General features: G+C 35.9%; 1 protein-coding gene across 1 annotated transcript in view; it reads right to left on the bottom strand.

The window, feature by feature from the left end:
* The window catches only part of LOC126892364 (uncharacterized), a 55,159-nt gene that overhangs the window by 10,281 nt on the left and 22,874 nt on the right, over nt 1–22,004 (bottom strand). The window contains exon 5 of the mRNA XM_050661883.1: nt 19,141–19,188. Within this exon, the coding sequence (XP_050517840.1) occupies nt 19,141–19,188 (48 nt within the window). The remainder of the gene's footprint in view (nt 1–19,140; nt 19,189–22,004) is intronic.

The following is a 22,004-nucleotide window of genomic DNA, read 5'->3' as shown; positions in this document are numbered from 1 at the left end:
CAGAGAACGTAGAGCCTTCAATTTTTTTTTATTTGGAGTAACTCGACAAAAGAATAGCAACTAGGTAATTTTCATTTACCGGAAAATTCTGAAAAATTGACTTTTTTATTCAACATTCATTTACAACGTTAACACATATTATATAATTTCATAAATATTTTTATAAAATATTATAAATTTGTGAATAAATATTAAAATAAAATTATAGTATATAGGTATCTATTTATATACAGGGTGGTTCATTTTATTCGCCTCGGTGTCTGTACGGAAAACGACTTGATTTAAAAAAATTATTCATAGAAATGTACCGGGCCATTAACACTACAATCTAAAAATAATGTGAATTATACAGGGTGCTTCAAAAAAGAGTGTCAATCAAAGAGTGACAAAAGAGTCAATCAAAGATATATTTTTTTATGGAACACCCTACATCTGATGAAATTTTTAAATTGCCCTTAAAAAAGATGCTAGACTATACCTAACTACAAGATGTTTTGATTTATTTCAATTTTTAGAAAAATGTAAAGTTTTAGGAAAAAATAAATATTTACGAATCTAAGAATCGGTACCAAATTTTTTCTTGGGTCTTCATAATAGACTATTCAGCATATTTAAACAGATGTTTATTGTAACAAAATTTTTAATTACTTAATCGTACATTTTTAGATTTAAAAATTAATTGAAAACAAAAATGTTCTCATATTAAAAAAATTTATGTACAGTTTATAATTATTGATCTTCGTTAATTCTACACAGTTTTTGTACAGGTTCATTAATTTCTTCCACATTATCCATAATTTCTTAAAAAAAAAAATGAATTGTACCGAGCGTTGCATAAATTGCAAAGATGACACTGACGAAAAAAGATGCTACAACCTTTTGACAGTTATTATAGATGACGAAAGTGAAGTTGAAGAAGATTTGTTTCAAAAAATTAGGGATAATGCTGAAGAAATAAAAAATTAATGAACCTGTACCCTGTACATACTCATCATCATTCTCTTTGCCTTATCCCTATACGGGGTCGGCTTCCCTAATTGCATTTCTCCACACAATTCTATCTTGGGGCATATCAATGTTAATCCCCTTTACCAACATGTCCTGCCTTATCGTCTCCCCCAGGTCTTCTTTGGTCTTCCTCTCCTACTCCTTCCAGGGATCTGCACTTCCGCTATTCTTCGTATTGGGTGATTAACGTCTCGACGTTGAACATGACCAAGCCATCTTAACCTATGCTCTCTCATTTTGGCATCAATTGGTGCCACACCTAGACTTCCCCTAATATACTCATTTCTAATTTTATCCTTCTTTGTCACTCCACTTATCCATCTAAGCATTCTCATTTCCGCCACATGCATTCGTTGTTCTATTTTTTTTCACTGCCCAGTGCCCAACATTCAGTTCCGTGCATCATAGCCGGTCTTATGGCTGTTTTATAGAATTTTCCCTTCAGTTTCATTGGAATTTTTCTGTCACACAACACACCACTCGCGTCTTTCCACTTCATCCATCCAGCCCTAATTCTACTGCATGAATCTCCATCTATTTCTCCATTACTCTGTAATACCGATCCTAGGTACTTAAAACTATTGCTTTTCACAATCATTTCACCGTCAAAAGATACCATTTTATTTGTAGTAACTCCATCTTTAAATGAATATTCCAAATACTCTGTTTTTGTCCTACTAAGTTTTAAACCTTTTTCCTCCAGAGCTTGTCTCCACTGTTCCAGTTTTTGTTCTAAGTCTCTTTCACTATTTCCTATCAACACTACATCATCAGCATACATTAGGCACCATGGAATAGTACCCTGTAGTTTAGCTGTTATCTCGTCCAAAAATAATGAGAATAAATAAGGACTAAGCACCGATCCTTGGTGCAATCCTACTTTCACCTGAAATTTATCAGTCTCCCCCACACCTGTCCTAACACTAGTCGTTACTCCCTCATACATATCTCTTACAATCTTTACATATTCGCCAGGGACTCCTTTCTTCTTGAGTGCCCACCACAGAATCTCTCAAGGAACTCTATCATATGCTTTCTCAAGATCAATGAATATCATATGAGCGTTGGTCTCTTTATTCCTGTATTTTTCCATCAGTTGCCTTACAATGAAAATTGCATCTGTTGTTGATCTGCCCTGAATAAAGCCAAATTGATTATCGAATATTTCGGTTTCTTCACGTATCCGTCTATCGATTACTCTCTCCCATATTTTCATGGTATGGCTAAGTAGTTTTATAGCCCTGTAGTTTGTGCATTGTTGTATGTCTCCCTTGTTTTTGTAGACAGGTACTAATATACTGCTTCTCCATTCGTCTGGCATTTGTCCAACTTCCATAATTCAATTAAATAGACCTGCTAGCCAACTTATTCCTGTCTCTCCCAATGCTCTCCATACTTCCCCAGGAATATCATCTGGTCCGACTGCTTTTCCTTTCTTTATTTTTTGGAGCGCTTGAGCCACTTCCTCGTTTGTTATTCTGGTAACCATTGCTGTTACTGTCTCCGTTAACTCCACAGGCTGTCTGTCAAATTCTTCATTTAATAGACTGTCAAAATACTTTCTCCATCTCTTTTTGACATCCTTTTCGTGAATTAGTATTTTATTATTTTCATCACGAATACATCTAATCTGATTAAAATCTCTGCTTTCTTTGCTCTCTGTTTGGCTATTTTATATATCTTTGCTTCGCCTTCCCTGGTATCAAGTTGATTGTATTGGTTTGAATACGCTTCTGCTTTAGCTTTTGCTACTGCTACTTTCGCTTCCTTTTTGGCGACCATATAGTTTTAAAGATCTATGTCCGATCTGGTTTCTTGCCACTTTTTATATAATTTTCCCTTCTCTTTTATTTTCCCTTGTACTTCATTTGTCAACCACCAAGTCTCTTTATCCTCAAACTTCTTTCCTGACGTTTTTCCAAGTATTTCAATAGCCGTCTCTCTAATAATATTGGCCGTTTTTCTCCAAATTGTAGTAGGGCTTCCTTTCATGTTCCAACATATCTTCTGTACTATTCTTTCCCTGAATAGACTTTCTTTCTCATCTTTTAGCATCCACCACTTGATTTTTTGTGGTCCTCTCCGATATTTTTGTTTAGTTTCGCTTTTTACTTCAATGTCCAGAACAAGCAGCTTATGTTGTTGGCTTACTGTCTCACTAACTATTTGCATTCATTTATGTCTTCTTTCCTTATCATGAAGTAGTCTATTTGGGAATGATGTTGTCCACTTTTGTAGGTAATAAGTTGAGTTTCTCTCTTTTTAAAGAATGTGTTAACAATCGCCATATCCAATGCTGTTGCTAATTCTAGCATGTCATCTCCAGCTTCATTTCTAGTTCCAAAACCTAATCACCTATGTATTGTTTCATATCCTGTCTTGGCTTGGCCCACATGTGCATTGAAATCACCTCCTATTATAACTTTCTCCTCTGCTGGAATATCACTCAGTACGTCTCCTAATTGGTCATAGAAAGCTCTTCTTTCATTCTCACCCAGACCTGTTTGAGGAGCATACACACACAACATTCAATACCTCATTATCAATTACAAATTTCACTGACATCATTCTATCACTCGTTCTTACAACTTCTACTACGTTATCTTTCATTTCACTATCAGCAATTATACCAACTCCATTTCTAGTGTTACTACTCCCTACATACCACAATTTATATCCATCACCTAGTTCTTTCGCCCTTTGTCCTTTCCACCTAGTTTCTTGAATACAAGCAATTTGAACTCTTCTTCGTTTGAGCGCATCCACTAACTCCAGACTCTTACCTGTAAGACTACCAAGATTCCAAGACCCTATCCTGATTTTTCTAACCTGTAATGGTGTTCCCCCTGAGATAGTCCTCACCCGGAGATCCGAAAGGAGGCTCATTTTACTTCCGGAACATTTTACCTCAGGAGATGCCATCATTTCAGTATAAGTTTTTATTGCGTTTGGAGAAGGTCTTTTCATTATTATGGCCTGAAAAGATTTTTGGATATTTGATGCCTGAATGCCGTTTCTATCAGCACCATACCCTGCCCTGCACGTTTAGCCAATACACCACCAATGCAACCAAAGTGCAGTATTACCCCACACACGCCTGCATCTTTCTGTATAGACCAGGATCCCTACTGTAAGGACTGCCCTATAAGCCAATGTATTGTTGCCCGTATCCCGCCACTAGGAGGCACGTACTTCATTCGGGATACCTCTTATGGGATTATGTACCCTGTACATAAACTATGTAGAATTAACGAAGATTAATAATTATAATCTAAACACATATAATTTTTTTCAAATTTGAGAATGTTTTTGCTTTCAATTAGTTTTTAAATCTAAAAATGTACGATTAAGTAATTATAAATTTTGTTACAATAAACATCTGTTTAAAAATGCTGAATAGTCTATTAATAAGATCTAAGAAAAAATTTGTCACCGATTCTTAGATTCGTAAATATTTATTTTTTTTCTAATATTTTATATTTTTGTAAAAATTGAAATAAATCAAAATACGCTGTACTTGTATTTATAGTCTAGCTTATTTTTTAAGGGCAATTTAAAAATTTCATCAGGTGTAGGATGTTCCATAAAAAATATATCTTTGATATACCACTCTTTTTGTAGCATCCTGTATAATTCACATTAGTTTAGATTGTAGTATTAATTGCCCTGTATAATGTCTATGAAGAATTTTTTTTTTAAATCAAGTCGTTTTCCGTACAGACACCGAGGCGAATAAAATGAACCACCCTGTATATAAATAGATGTATACTATAGTTATATTTTAATATTTATTCACAAATTTATAATATTTTATGAAAATATTTATCAAAATATATTAGTGTTAACATTGTAAATGAATGTTGAATAAAAAAGTCCATTTTCCAGAATTTTCCGGTAAATGAAAAATTAAAAAGCAAAATGAAGGCTCTATGCTCTCTGGAAGCTGAGATATTTTAAAATTTTCAAGCGCTCCAAATTGAACTTTCTATAGCAAAATCTCGACGCGCGAAACTGGGCTCCGACAATCTTCCCCATCACATGGTCCCAGCTCAGTCAGCGTGAGTAACTTCATTTTAAAGGGTTATTACTCGTTTTAAATAGAAGATATTTCGTACTTATCAATTGCAGTATCAAATATTTGATATTTATTATCATTCTCTATAAATTTCTACTCTAAATATTTATAAACAATCGAGATGTGATTTTTCAAAAAAAAATATAACTTGGCTATTATTGGTCCTAGAAAATTGATTTTTCTTTTTTAATATATGTTTTTTTACCAGCTTTTTGATACAATCAATTATAATTATTTACCAGAAAACATGACAAAGATATTCTAATTGTTTATAAGGAAAAAACTCACCATTTTTTTATCGACTAGTTTAACAACATTTAAAAAACAAATATATTCTTTTTTGTAACTTTCTTAGTACTTTGGGTTTTTAAGAACTCATTGCACTTTGCCAAAAAGCTCTGAAAATACTCCTAGGGCAACAATGATTGTTTAAACATTCAATATCTGGGAAAAACATTTAACATAACTCGTAAACTAACAAACAGATCTTCCTGAAATCTTGTAAACTACTAAAGGCACTTAATTACCTTATGATTAAGGTATAGTAAGTTCCTTACGGCCTATTTGCAACTTTTGCTGTAAATATGATACTAAAAATGCTATAGGCAAAAAACAATATTTTCTGATTTTGGCCTTTGTTTATAAAAAAATGAGGTCGATTTTCGAGTACCTCTACATGTATTTTTAATTAACTATATCCCCCCTACGATTTAGAACCTTCAAATACCTGTATTGATTTTTTCCCGTTTTTATTTTTCGACCTTGGACTATTAATCCATATTTATATTTATGAACAATATTGCAATCAAATAAATTTTTTAAGTCACAAGAAATAATTCTTCAGAAATATCCTCTGTAGTAACTGTGGTTATAAAATAAAAACTTTATCATTAATGCCGAAATGTTACTTGCAAAAATATTTTCTTCCACAAAAGAATTGCGCAGATTAACTATTTATGATTTAGTCGTCAGTGTTTGTCAAGATGGCGTGATATTAGTTCATGTTCATATATACATGGATTTTGGATTTGTTGGGTTCTTTAAAAATTAACGGATATTTTGAAGGTACGTACACCTATATTAGGTATCAAATAAAAGTAAACTAAGTAATTTAAGATCCCTCCCTGGGACTGTAATTCTACCTCGACGACGGTGGGAGGGCCGAGTAACCGGCCGTGGTCCCTAAAATTGTGAGGGGAGCACGGCCGATGAAACCAAGAACAGTCCCAGCGTCCAGCGACTATGCACCGGGTGGTCTCCGGACACCGCCGCTGGATGCTAAAAGGCGTCGCAACTGAGGCGAGCAGTTGCGACGCCTTCGCCTTCAGCAGTTATATTTCACCCTCCAACTTCCCTGCGACTACTCTAATCCCTAAAGTTAATCTCGCCCACTCCAGCGTTGTGGCCGGGGGTCGATGGGGGAGCCCCACACACCATGCGGGGGCTCTGCCGTCGAACTCCGATCACAAATCTCTATCCGAAATCTTTCTCGACATACCCATAACGAGTAGCCGCCGTGTCTTACCCCACCAAAGTACCTTTCCCATCACACATCCACTCCAAATCCCGCGTAACAGGGGAGGCAGCAGTTACGAGGAAATTCGAAGTAGCCTGTGAATACAGGCTGCTACTGCGTCCGGAGGCAACCGTGATAAAAAGCCTAGATAAACCTCAATAAAATAATCCCCACTATCACGGTGGAAGGCATCGTGCCAAAGATATGAGAGATGCGAGGGTTAGAGCATCGCAAACGATCCCTTCGGGATACCTGGCGACCTCCCGAAGCAACCTAGCCCTAACGTGGTAAGGGCGCACTGCCACATCGGACGCGTAGCACGTCCCGACTCGTGGGAATTCATATGAATAAAACCAACTCAAAAAAAGGGAAAAATAACGACGACCAAAGGCAAAAGGACAATGACGACGCATTAATTAGTAAAATTGAGAATAGGGAAGAACAGTCGCAAGACGATACAATAGATGAAGATGAGCAGAGAAAGTTTGAAAGGGAAATGCTACAATGGCACAACCAACAGCCTAAACTAAACAGATCGGGTGCCATAAAGCACTCGACACTTGTAGGGGAAGAAATTAATACAAGAGAATACTGGAAGCGAAAGCTTTCACAGAAAGTCACGAAGAAAAAACGGAAGAAGAAAGGGGAGAAACTTGGGAAGATATAGAGGAAAGTGCCTTAACAGCCTTCTTGTTCGACGAAGAGGACAGAAGAGAACTGCAGCAAATAAAAAAAAGAAAAGGGGACAGCCTGGAGATAAATGAAAAATTCAAAAAAGAGAAACTTGAAGAAAGCAAAAAAATATCCAGAAGAAACCGACAGGGAAAAGGTCCAACGGAAAATGAAACAAATACTTGATATACTTAATACAGAAGGCCCAATAGAGGACGAAAGAATAAGAATAAAAAAACTCGTAGGGGAAATCCACTTTATACAAAACAGAAAAATTAGCTCAAATCAACCAACACAAGGGGACGAGAAAAATATAAGATGTGGACAATGTAAACTTAAGATCGAGCAAGAAAGACAAAGAAAAGAAACAGAAAAAATAATAGGAACTGTAAACAAGGGGGGAGACATAGACACCTTTAGTTAAGTCCACGAGAAGAAATGGGAGGACAAGAAGTGGGAACATGGGGGACTGCAAGAGACAATTGAAAAAAAAAAAGAATGCATAATAATAACTAAAAACGAAATAAAACACGGGGGGGGGTAGAGGGCGTCATGAGAACGCTCAGGGAAGAAGTAGCAGAGATCATTGAGGAATGCAAAGTGGGCGACATAGAGTACATAGAAAATGTAAAGAAAAGCTCTATGGCCAACCAAAAGAGACAGTGGTACACATATGTAACCAAAGTGGGTGAACAGGGTATGTATGAAATGGCCGTAAAGGCCATAAATATAATAAAAAAAGGGAGAAGCCCCCGGAAACCATCAGAGTCATCGTTAACAACGAGATAAATTAGGAAGATGTGCGAAAAGCTCTCGAATTTGTGGGGAGAAAAGAAAATATAGTATGGGAAATAGTTATTAGAGGGAAGGAGATGGATAAAGGGGAGAGGCATGAGCAGGAAGAAGCCCTCCTAATCAAAACGGGGGGGAAATCATACACTGATGTATTAAAAGAGATGAATCAGAAAATTGATATAGGGAAGATTGGCTTAAAAGTAAATAGGCTAAAAAAACAGAAGGGGGAGACATCCTCGTAAAACTAAAGGGGAAGGGATCAGACGAGAAACTGAAGAAGGAGATGGACAGTAAAATAACGGGAATGAGCATGACTGTTCGGAAGAAAGAAAATTATTTTTAAAAAACTCTAACAAGAAGTAAAACCACTTCTATGTAAATTGGTATATTTATTAAAACTTAAAATCCCAATGGATTGAATAAAATAAGTCCAATTCAGAACGTTTTCAGACCTATCGGTCCATCATCAGTGAATGTGCATACTTGCTAAATAGCCCCAGAACCAAACAGTGGTTGAATTTAAAATTCGATTTACATTATTTAAAAATAATATTCAACAGGCTAAACGCCGATGTTACAGGATATTGCCTATGGGAACATGGTGAAACCCTACCAAAACCTCAATCAACCATCTTAGGCCAACTTTGACTATAAACTTTGACTCACTTTATAGTCAAAGTTGGCCTAAGATGGTTGATTGAGGTTTTGGTAGGGTTTCACCATGTTCCCATAGGCAATATCCTGTAACATCGGCGTTTAGCCTGTTGAATATTATTTTTTAAATAATGTAAATCGAATTTTAAATTCAACCACTGTTTGGTTCTGGGGCTATTTAGCAAGTATGCACATTCACTGATGATGGACCGATAGGTCTGAAAACGTTCTGAATTGGACTTATTTTATTCAATCCATTGGGATTTTAAGTTTTAATAAATATACCAATTTACATAGAAGTGGTTTTACTTCTTGTTAGAGTTTTTTAACTATATGGTATACAGCCAACCTAGGGAACTTCCCTTCTAAAATTATTTTTCCATCACGGCAATAGACCCACGGTTTACAGAAGAACAAGTAATAAGTGCGATAACAACATATACCGGTATCCCCGAGGACGAAATAGATGTCAAAACACGCTACGTATAAATAGGCATGGGGAACAGGTGGCGACCATAGCCGTACGCCCCTCAAAAGCAGAAGAGCTACGAAGGTATAGAACAATAGTAATAGGTTGGGTTGTATGCCCCATAATGGAACGCCATACGCCGATAAAGTGTTATAAGTGCCTCCATTATGGTCACAATACCTATGAGTGTAAAGGGGAGAGCAGGGTAGCATGCTGCTACAACTGCTTTAAAAACGGGCATACAGCGGTGCAGTGTAGCAGCACTGCGTACTGCTTAACTTGTAAGGAAGAGGGTCATAGAATGGACCGCATGACATGCCCAGCCTATAGGGCGCGGGTGTACGGCAGGGGAGGGGAAAGGGAACCCATAAAGAATTAAAAGAAACAAAAGCGAAATGGTGAGAGGTGGTTTCCTGAAGAACGGAGGTGGGCCCCTTATACAGCCCACTAGTGAAACAGGAAACCACCTTTCATAGGGTAAATTTATCGATTTTAATTATACATATTATACATATAAGGGAGAGTTCTGGAATGAATGGATAGCCCAGGCTAGCCTCCACGTACTCAATAACAAAAAACTCACATTCATAAGAGGGGCACGTAAATCGCATATTGATGTAACCATTGCAACCGAAAGGCTATCCAGAAGCATAAAAAATTGGGACGTCCTCGACGAACAGTTATTCACCTACCACTGTTACATAACGTACGAGGTGTTGGTTAAAGGGAGGGTTCTAAGAAAACCGATAGGTCGAAGAGAGAAAATATTAAACAAAAACAGGTACCTATCGGAGATTAAAAAAATCGACGAAGACGCAATAACAGATCTCTGCCAACTCAGGAAGACACTCATTAACGCCGTCGAGTTGGCCACAGAGAAAACAAAAAAGAACGAAAGAACCCCCTATTGGTGGACGGATGAGATAAGAGAACTACGTGAAGTGTGCCTCCGAGCTTGGAGGAATTACACAAGAAGCCAGGGCAACCCCGAGCTCAATGAGATATATAAAACAGCGAAGAGGAAACTAAATAACAAAATAAAGAAAGATAAAAAGGAAAGGTGGCAGAATCTGATAGATGCGCTAGAAAATGATATATGAATACCACCCATCGAAGTCTCTCAAAATCATCGCCCCATACAGACTAGACGAAGACCAGCGGCGTGAATCTGCGGAACTTCTCTTTCCTGCCAAGGAGGAGCAAGCTTTCCTAAGGATTTTCCCCACGGTAGTGGAGGAGTTTACGGAGGAAGAAATAAAAGCCGCTGGTCAGGAAATTAAATCGGGAAAAGCTCCCCCGGCCCCGATGGTCTGCCACGTGAGGCACCGAAGATAATAGCAACAGAGAAAACAGGTTTGATCAGAAGAGTATTTAACAATCTACTGCGGAACCAAGAGTTTCCCAGGGAATTAAAGGAAGCAAACCTGGTATTGCTACTCAAGCCTGGGAAACCCCCCGACTCGGCATCCTCTTACAGGCCGATATGCCTTCTAGACTGTCTTGGCAAGTTTTACGAAATTCTTGTGAAAAAGAGGCTGGAAGGGGTATTGGCAAGTGAGAGAGCTCTATCCAGTCAACAATTCGGATTTCGAAAAGGTCGATCAGCAGTAGATGCAGCGATCTGGATTAGGGACGCGGCACAAACAAGTAGAAAGAGGTGGGTGGTACTTGTTCTATTGGACATTAAAAATGCCTTCAACTCGGCGAACTGGGGCCTCATCATCAACAGGATTGTCGAGCTGGGGCCCCGGATTACATGTCCAATATAATAAAGGACTACCTATCGGAAAGAAGCGTATGCATAACGAAGAAAAATAAGATGAATATGACTGCTGGAGTACCCCAAGGGTCAGTCGTGGGACCCACATTATGGAACATATTATACAATGGGGTACTAGAGGTAAATAGAACACAAGGAGTAAGGGCAATAGCATACGCAGACGACTTAGCCCTACTAATCGAGGACGACACGAATCGGGGCATCATACATAAAGTAAACACAGCAATAGAAAAAACCGCGAAATGGATAGAGAACAACGATTTAAAATTGGCAGTAGAAAAGACTGAGATAATTATCTTGAGGGGACGGCGGGATCGAAAAGACGTTAACTTTCGGTTCAGAGGCTCCGAACTAAAACCCCAGAAAACAGTTAAGTATTTGGGAATAATCTTCGACGACAGAAGGTCATTCGGCCCACATATACAGGAAGCATGTCGGAAAGCGGAGGCAAGGACCTCAGTCCTACAAAAATTAATGCCGAATATAGGAGGCCCTGGATCACACAAACGGGCAGTAATGCTACAATCCATTATGTCAATAATATTATACGGGGCCCCAGTGTGGCATGAGGTCATAAATAAAGCCAAATACAGAGACATGCTTCTCAGAGCGCAAAGAAAACCCCTGATCAGAGTGTGTAGCGCGTACAGAACCGTATCAACCGTTGCCCTACATGTAGTGGCCGGAGCTGTGCCGGTGCACATTCTGACAGAGGAGAGGGTACGAATGCATCGAAGGGGTAACGGAGCTATAACTTCAGGACCAGAAGAAAGAAGAAGAAGCCTGGAAAGTTGGCAGGATCAGTGGTCAAGAGAAACAGGCAAAGCCGCCTGGACGAGGACCCTTATCTCTGATGTAGTTAGGTGGTATGAATGCAGACACAGGCGCGTTAACTATTATTTCACACAATTTTTGACGGGGCATGGATCCTTTCGGTCATATACATATCGTATAAGAAAGACTGAGGACGATCTGTGTACCGAGTGTGGAGTAGTGGATGACGCGCACCACGTGATATTCGTATGCCCTGTATATCATGCAGGGTGAACCTTGCTGCAGCTGAGGATGGGTCCCCTCTGGGTGAGCCCCAAGAATTAATGCAGAAAGCCATTATGAATGAAAAAATGTTTGACTTGATCATTGGATTTGTCACTGAAACGATGAAGCATAAGGAAGAAAGAGAGAGGAGACTCCAACAAAGATAATCTGTTTGTATTTCTTTTGAACATGTGTCGTTTCGCGCCGACCGGGGTGGGTAGCCAATATACAACTCCCACTTCTGCCGGGGCAGTCATTTAAAATAAAAGAATTTTAATCCTTGTGTTAGTTAATATTATATGTTTTGTTTTTCACGTGCTTATATCTTGTGTTGTGGAAAAATATAAGAACAGTCATAAGAACATATAGATGAATGGACCACTCCTACAGGGGGTGGGGAATGAAAGTTTAGTTGTTCTCACTAACTGTTTAGTAATTCTTGCCAGTTTACGGTGGATGAGATGATAGCGTGGTCGCGCCCCCTCACCCATTATCATGCAGATAGGTCGGTTGGCTTACGGACCCTGGCCGGCTGCATGCGTGGATGGGGTGGCGAAACCGGGTTGTCATGACAGTCACAGAGCGCACGTAGAGAGTGCTAAACGGGGGTGACGAGCAAAGCTGGCGGGTCAGAGCTATGCCCGCTAAGGTCGGTTCCTGGCCCGCCGGTTGGAGAAAGAGGAGGTGAGTTTAGTTGGTAGGCGGCTCGCTACGGTTCGGCGTAGAGAGTTGCAGCCAACACACCTGGGACACCTTCCCAGAAGTCTTTAGAAGATTTTCACCTCAAAAAAAAGTAATTTAAGATGTAAAAATAATATTTTTGCGTATCCGAATGGTTATAAAAGAAACATAATAGTATCTTTATATAAAAAACCAATACAGAAGTAAAAACTTCGAGATGTATTCTGGTATAAAATCGTTTATTTAAAACTATAAAATGTCATGTATTGCTTCTATACAGAACACCTTTAGTGCATCCTTCCGAGTAGTTTGAAACTTTATGACTACTAAAATTTTATGGCTACAAGTCGATGTTGATAGATAAATTGACTTTATCTCTCAACATCGACTTGTAGTCATAAAATTTTAATATATTATATTATGTAAACCATATACGATGAGGTTAACACTATTTACAGTGTGCTAGTTTCAAACTACTCGGAAGGATGCACTGAAGATGTTCTGTATAGAAAGAAAACGTTTTGCAATCCATGACATTTTATAGTTTTAAATAAACGATTTTATACCAGAATACATCTCGAAGTTTTTACTTCTGTATTGGTTTTTTAAACTATGGTATACAGCCAACTATTGGGATTTTCCCATTGATTTTTTATCTTTATATACTTTTTAGGTATAATGATGGACAACTCTGAAAGAAATGAGCTTATTATTCTAACTGGAAAATAAGCCACAATTTAAAGCTGGGACAGAATGATATAATATATAGCTTCAGAACAATATTAAGAAAGGAGCTATTAACCAACTGCGGGGCCTTCCAGAAATGGTAGAAATTCGTGCATGTAAGTACCTTTTTAAAATTGTATATACTTATGTACCAACTATAATAAGTTCTTGAATGTATCGTCTTCTATAAAAATATACAATACAACGCTATATCAAACATGGCGCGTGCAACGCTGAGGATGTTTTCTGTTCATTTATTTGTGATAAAAAAATCAGTTAGCCTAAAAGAAATATTTTAATGGTTGAGAATTTTTTTTGCCGAAAGCTGTGAATTATTTAATATGTATTAAATGACTTAAGATGTAAACTAATAATATTTTCCCGTAATAAAAATTTCTGTCTCTTTTAGATGATTAAAATAAAGAAAATGCATATTATGTCCGCTTCAATGTTTTACATTGGTTGTATTTTCCCACTTTTTTTTAGATAAACAATGTTCATTTTGTGACTTACTATTATACAAATAAACAATTAATACTTCATTAATAAAAAGAAAAAGATAAACAAAGATGTGTAGGTTAAATAATGCCATGTTTGAACTAAATATGATTGATTATTATTAGTATTAATAGTTCTTATATGGGGCCGTGTATTTGTTTTTTCTTGTATTTCCTAAATTTGTCAAAATAAATATCTATATCTTTATAAAAAAAATTATTAAAATAAGTTTACTCTTTCTACATAACGTCTTTGTTTTAGTGAATTGCTGATATACAAAGTGCTATTAACAAAAGAAGGAAAAATTGAGGAAGTTGGATTTGCCTTTCCATCTTTTTATTGTTGTGTAGAAGCCAGTTGTTTAAGAGTAGAAAAAATATTTGTATGTAATAATAACGTGTTATATCTTGTTTTTAATAATAAATAACGAAAATAAAGTAAAAATTTTATTTTTCATTCAGTTGCAATGCGAAGGTAAAACAATCTTACTTTTCAATTATAATACGGAGAGCAGTCCAGTTCTCTAAATCGCGATTTTCGGCTCTTATTGAAGCCTCATCGGAGAGAACATAGGCTTGTTCTCCATACTCCAATAGATCAGCACCGAGAGCTTCCCCCACCTATCGCAACTGAAGTGAAAATATTAGGTGACTAGCGTCATCTGGCAATTAAAAGATGAAGTTTTCGATCCTAATAGCATTATTAATAATATTTAAAAAATATTAAAATATTACTAAAAGATTTTTAAATCGAAAACTTATTGGTCCATTTCCTTGGTAACACCTCCAAGGCTTTTAAAATTTGCAAGCCAAATGGATGCTGAAGCGAAGAAGACAAGGGGGAATTCAAAAAACTTACAATTCACGACCCCGTCTGTTCAGCTGGTACATTCCAACAGAAAATGGACCTAGTTACTCTAAGGAGTAAAGACCAATTTAAAAATAAAATAAAACTTTTATTTTTAATTCAGTTGCAATGCGAAGGCAAAACAATCTTACTTTTCAATTAGAATACGGAGCGCAGTCCAGTCCTCTGAATCGCGATTTTCGGCTCTTATTGGAGCCTCATCGGAGAGAACGTAGGCTTGTTCTCCATACTCCAATTGATCAGCACCTACGTTCTCTCCGATGAGGCTCCAATAAGGGCCGAAAATCGCGATTCAGAGGACTGGACTGCGCTCCGTATTCTAATTGATAATTAAGATTGTTTTGCCTTCGCATTGCAACTGAATTAAAAATCAAATTTTTATTTTATTTTTATATTGGTCTTTACTCCTTCGAGTAACTAGGTCCATTTTCTGTTGGAATTTACCAGCTGAATAGACGGGGTCGTGAATTGTAAGATTTTTGAATTCCCTCTTGTCTTCTTCGCTTCAGCATCCATTTGGCTTGCAAATTTTAGAAGCCTTGGAGGTGTTACCAAGGAAATGGATCAATAAGTTTTTGATTTAAAAATCTTTTAGTAATATTTTAATATTTTTTAAATATTATTAATAATGCTATTAGGATCGAAAACTTCATCATCTAATAAATAATGATTTTACCTTAACACAATGATTTATTTCGCCGTATGTAATATCACTTTATTTTCAAGAAATATTAACTTAATTCTAAGTATAAGATTATATCTGCGAAATATATTTCTTAATAATAAATACATTAATTATTAATAGTAAGATAATAATATTCCTTACTAAGAAATATTATTGCTCAAAAAGAATATTTTTGTAATGTCAAGAAAATATATTCTTATGATAAATGGGCTTGAAATTTCCCAAAAAGTGATAGTTCAATCATATTTAAGATATATTTCTTTGGCTATAGTAAAATTTATTTGAAATATTTTAGAAAATTATATATTATATACAAATATATAAACTGCTCGTCAAAAGTTAGGGATATAAAAAATTCTGCTGAATTTTTATAGTAGATTTTTTCGTGAACGGATTAACGGATTCCGCTAATTTTTTTTATTATTTTAGACTTTTCTTTAGTATGTACACAATTATGCAAAGGTTTACTCAAACTTTTTTTTTGTATTTATACCGGGTGGAAGAAAAGAAATGTTTTTCTTATGTTAAGTTTGAGACGCTCTGTAGATAGGACGAGGTACAAATGGGAGTATATATCGAAATCGAATTGTAGTCTTATGTTTTGTGAACATTTTGTTTTTTGAATGTCCCTGATATCTTTAGAAATAAAAAAAATAGATGGTTTTGTAATTTAACATGTGTTTTAACCGAAACAAAAGTTTGAGACACCTTGTAGGGAGAAAAAGGCACAAAGGTGAGTATACCTCGATATTTTGTAGTAGTCTCATATTTTGTGACTATTTTGTTTTTTAAAATTCTCTGATATATTTAATAGCAAAGAAACTAGACGATATTACTCTTTAATATGTGTTTTAACTGACGACATGCGTCACATCACATATTAAACAGTAAACATATTAAAGAGTAATACCGTCTAGTTTCTTTGTTATTAAAGATATCATAGAAATTAAAAAAATAAAATATTCAAAAAATATGAGACTACAACACAATATCGGGGTATACTCACCTTTGTGCCCTTTTCTCCCTACAAGGTGTCTCAAACTTTTGTTTCGGTTAAAACACATGTTAAATTACAAAACCGTCTATTTTTTTTTGTTTCTGAAGATATCAGGGACATTCAAACAGCAGCATGTTCACAAAACATAAGACGACAATATTATTCTGATGTAAACTCACATTTTTACCTCGTTCTCCCTACAGGGTGTCTCAAACTTAACACAAGAAAAACAGAGGGGGAAAGGGATGGCCTGGAGTATTGGAGCGAGGTGGGGTGATCCCTGATTTTATTCGGTTAAAACACCTCGCCCCAAATGAATTGTTACACCAGAATGTACTTTTTAGATAGGGTGGACATCTCTTACAGGTCGGGTTAAATCAAATTGCTTGTTGCTTTCACTTATTCAGTCGCTAACCAGTTGCCATTTGGAAATCTAGGAAGCAAAATGAGTTTTGATACGGAAAGATTTATTGTAGAGATCGAAAATTGACCAGGTTTGTGGAAAAGTGCTTCAAACAATTACTCGGATATTTAAAGAAATCCTCATATAATTGCACAAAAACACCACATTAGTTTCGATTTGATAGGTATAGAAAGATGTACAAATATTTTTTTCCTCTTCTGCTTAATATTTTTACGACGTACATAAACGTATTAGGTGTGAATAGGGAAACAAACATAATAGGAGAAGCCCGATAAAAAAACTTTATTGGTATGCCCTGTTCAAGGAGGAACATTGGCTCACAAAGTTAATAATGAAATGGCAACCCCCGGAAAGATGGAAAAGGGACAGACCGAAAATTACCTGGATAAGTGGAATCTAGAAAGCAATGTCTGAGAGAGATTTACGACCAGGAGATTGGACAGATCGACGCGGCTGGAAAATAGGAACCGGAAGGCGCAGGACGCTATAAACCGGAGTTATATACATAAAAATTATACAGGGTGTCCCGAAAAGATTGGTCATAAATTATACCACAGATTCTGGGGTCAAAAATAGGTTGATGAAACCTCAGTTACCTATATACAATAGTGCACACAAAAAAAGTTACAGCCCTTTGAAATTACAAACTGAAAATCGATTTTTTTTCATATATCGAAAACTCTTAGAGATTTGTTATTGAAAATGGACTTGTGGCATTCTTATAGTAGCAACATCTTAAAAAAAATTTAAAGTGATATTTGTGCACCCCATAAAAATTTTATGGGGGTTTTGTTCCCTTAACCCACCCCCCCCCAAACTTTTGTGTACGTTCCAATTAAATTATTATTGTTGCACTTTTAGGTAAACAAAATATTTTTAAAACTTTTTTGCCTCTTAGTACTTTTTGGATAAGCCAGTGTTTACCGAGATATTTTGAATATTTGTCGAATCCACCACATATTTTTGTATATGGTTAAGTACGATTATAGAGAGCTGTTAATAATCTGAAATTTTATTTATAATTTACATTATTAGGTATATTTTGAAAAGAAAGCCACATCTCGATAAAAGGTGACATCAAAAAAAGACTAAGAGGCAAAAAGTTTTAAAAACACTGTGTTTACCTAATGGTACCACAATAATAGTTTATTTGGACCGTACACAAATATTTGGGGGGTTTAAAGCAACAAAACCCTCATAAAATTTTTATGTAAACATATTAAAAAAGAAGCTGCACCTCGTTAAAAACTGCCTTATCAAAAAAATAATGAGAGGCAAAAAAGTTTTAAAAACATAGAATTTAACTAATGGTACCACAATAATAATTTATTTGGAACGTACAAAAAAGTTTGGGGGGGGGTTAAGGGAACAAAACCCCCAGAAAATTTTTATGGGGTGTACATATTTCACTATATTTTTTATTTCAGATGTTCCCATCATAAGAATGCCACATGTCAATTTTCAATAAAAAATATCTAATAGTTTTCGATATATTGGAAAAAAAAACGATTTTCAATTTGTAATTTCAAAGGGTTGTAACTTTTTTTACGTGCACATTTGAACTAAGTTAAGTTCAATCGAACTATTTTTGGCCCCAGAATGTGTGGTATAATTTATGACCAATCTTTTCGGGACACCCTGTATAACAGTGTGAGTTCTTCCACTTACATTTCTATCTATCTAACGAGTACGACTGTGATGGTCGCGGGCGGCGTTCTTGGCGACGTAATTTGGCCACCCACGGTGGCCAGGAGTAGCCTTGGCGACGTCCTTGGCTACGTCATCCTGGCGTCCCGGTGTGGTATTGCAATAAAGCATAACACTTATTTTCTTTATGCAAAATAGTTTCTACATTAAGGGCGTAGGCGCAAAATGTCGCGCCATTGTGTTTTAAATGCATTCATTTTTTTAATCCTGAGAAAACTAATTAATATTTTTGAAAAATTTAAACGCAGAATCAAAGATGTCATTATTACCGAGAACCGAAAGTCCTTGAAAACTTATATAATGTTTATTTTAATAAGTTATAAGAGTGAAAAAAAAAAGAGAAAAATTTAGTGTGATTTCTAATTTCAAATATTTTATCCAAAAGACACTTTTTGGTTATTCTAAGGGACTTTCGGTTCTCGGGAATAATGCAATCTTTCATTCTGCGTTTAAATTTTTCAAAACTAGTTATTAGTTTTCTCAGGATTCGAAAAAAATTAAAGCATTTAAAATACATTTTGCGCCTACGTCCTTAAGATTATACTTACGTTTATATTTGTAGACGATCTTGAACTAGCTATATTTCCTGAGATAATCTAAAACAATAATAAAATTAAATGTAGTAATGAAACACAGACTTACTCACAATCATTTAATTATACTTTGACGACCGGTTTCGATCTCTACATTATACAGATCATCTTCAGGTCGGCGTTACAAGTAGTTAAATGCTACAATAAAGAAAACCAGAGTTAGAACATTATCTGGTTGCACAAGTGTTAACAGAAAGCCAAATTCGAAAAAATTTTTTGCAATAAAGGTTTTCAACTGTTAACATTTCAGAATATTGATACCTACAAAAATGCACACCTATGAGTTAAAATGCTCATAAGCATATATGAGCAAATGGGTGCATGTAGTTTGTGAGTATGTGTTGAAATTTAAATTATTAACAATTAAAACAAATTAAACCATTAAGCAAACTTAAATATGCATCCAAACTCAAAATAGTAATAACAAATAGATAGTAATATTGTTCAAACCTACTTACATGCCGTTACAAGGGATGCGTTGCCACTTAGTTGTTATCATATTAATTCGTCCAACTTATGCTAATTGGTTTGCTGGTAGGGTTATACGGCAAACAGACATGTTACGCAGGTCAAAACAAAGTAAATTTTTGAATTTGGAAAGGATCCTGAAGGAAGATGCGTGCTGTGAAACTCTAGTTTGCTGGTAGGGTTATACGGCAAACAGACATGTTACGCAGATCAAAACAAAGTAAATTTTTGAATTTGGAAAGGATCCTGAAGGAAGATGCGTGCTGTGAAACTCTAATTTCACAGCACGCATCTTCCTTCAGGATCCTTTCCAAATTCAAAAATTTACTTTGTTTTGATCTGCGTAACATGTCTGTTTGCCGTATAACCCTACCAGCAAACCAATCAGCATAAGTTGGACGAATTAATATGATAACAACTAAGTGGCAACGCATCCCTTGTAACGGCATGTAAGTAGGTTTGAACAATATTACTATCTATTTGTTATTACTATTTTGAGTTTGGATGCATATTTAAGTTTGCTTAATGGTTTAATTTGTTTTAATTGTTAATAATTTAAATTTCAACACATACTCACAAACTACATGCACCCATTTGCTCATATATGCTTATGAGCATTTTAACTCATAGGTGTGCATTTGTAGGTATCAATATTCTGAAATGTTAACAGTTGAAAACCTTTATTGCAAAAAATTTTTTCGAATTTGGCTTTCTGTTAACACTTGTGCAACCAGATAATGTTCTAACTCTGGTTTTCTTTATTGTAGCATTTAACTACTTGTAACGCCGACCTGAAGATGATCTGTATAATGTAGAGATCGAAACCGGTCGTCAAAGTATAATTAAATGATTGTGAGTAAGTCTGTGTTTCATTACTACATTTAATATGGACTCACATATGCAACCCATTCAATATTTGAATAATAAAATTATATGATATAAATAAATATAAACTTGTAAGCATATTATATTAATTTAAGAAGTCTACACGTAGCCTTGGATTGAATCAGATCAGATAACTAAAAAAATTTTGGCTTATTTTTACTTCAACCTGTCAAGTGTGTTTGTGTTAACTTAGTTTATCAAAATAATTCTGGAGGATATCTAGCAGCCAGAATATCTGGTTTCCTGAGGGATATAATCTGGCGGAATGAATATATGAGCACCGAAACCAGAGTCCGCATTTATAAGACCCGTAGTCCGCATTTATGTGTTAGACCCGTACTAACGTAAGCAGCCATAGGCGTAACCAGGATGATCCTAAGGGGGGGTTACAACTACTGGAAGGTCTCTGAGGGCTATGGTGTTAAGCGTATAGAGCTCAAAGTACATCCCAATGGGGGGGTTATAACCCCAAAATCCCCCCTGGTTACGCCTATGTACGCAGCCGAGACAAGGGTTGAGACAACAAAGACCAAACAAATAATGAGAACAACAGAGATGAAAACCCTAAGATCCATAAGAGGTATCACACTCAGAGATAGAATACGAAACGAAAACACATTGAGAGAGCTAGGCGTTCAAGACGTAGTGAGATGGACAAGAGCACGACGACGCATGTGGAGAGACCACGTAGATCGGATGGACCCTGAACGTATGGCAAAATTGGCGAAGAGACAGAAGCCCTACACCAAGCGGCCTATAGTAAGATCCAAAATGGTACGATGTACGAGAGCTGGAGCTCCGGACAGCAGCAGAGACTGTAACAGAAGCAACAGGACATAGTCCTATTAAAAGAATAGGAAGAAGAAGAATTCTGGAGGATACAACTTGAATAGCGCCATCGAAAAAAGAGATACATTAGAGATGTCTGTGAAAAAACATATATTGTTTAGAATCTAGCCACTTCCACAAATTAAGAGGAGGGTATGGTTTGAAATCAACATTTCAAATACATTTTTATAATTTATTTTTGCAACCATCCATGGTACAATTATTTTTATTTAAATTAAATAAGCATATTAAGTGTATTTCAAAGAATTTTCAAAAAAAAAATTCAACAAAAAATATTGAAACATAAGCTAACCGTGCCAAATTTTTATAGACACCCAAAAAAATGGATTTTGCGGTTGACATCAGAACTCATCACTGGATCATGTAAAATAAAAATTCAAAAATATTTTTACTTATTCTACTATTTTTACAAAAACTTATACAGGGTGTTTCATTAATAATTGTCCATATAGTAACTGGAGAAACGTTAGCACAAAATACGAAGATTTAACCTAAAACGCTTAGATAAAATGTGGTTCCTTACTGAGTTACAGGGTGTTTTATCTAAAAATTTAAAAATTGTTTTTGCTCAGCATTTTAAAACTATTTGACATATCTTTTTTATACTTGGCAGAAAG

The sequence above is a fragment of the Diabrotica virgifera genome, chromosome 9, assembly GCF_917563875.1.
Source record: "Diabrotica virgifera virgifera chromosome 9, PGI_DIABVI_V3a".
NCBI classification, from domain to species: Eukaryota; Metazoa; Arthropoda; class Insecta; order Coleoptera; family Chrysomelidae; genus Diabrotica; species Diabrotica virgifera.
Note: the sequence above shows the minus strand (reverse complement) of the source record. Positions and strands in the feature narration are given on the sequence as shown.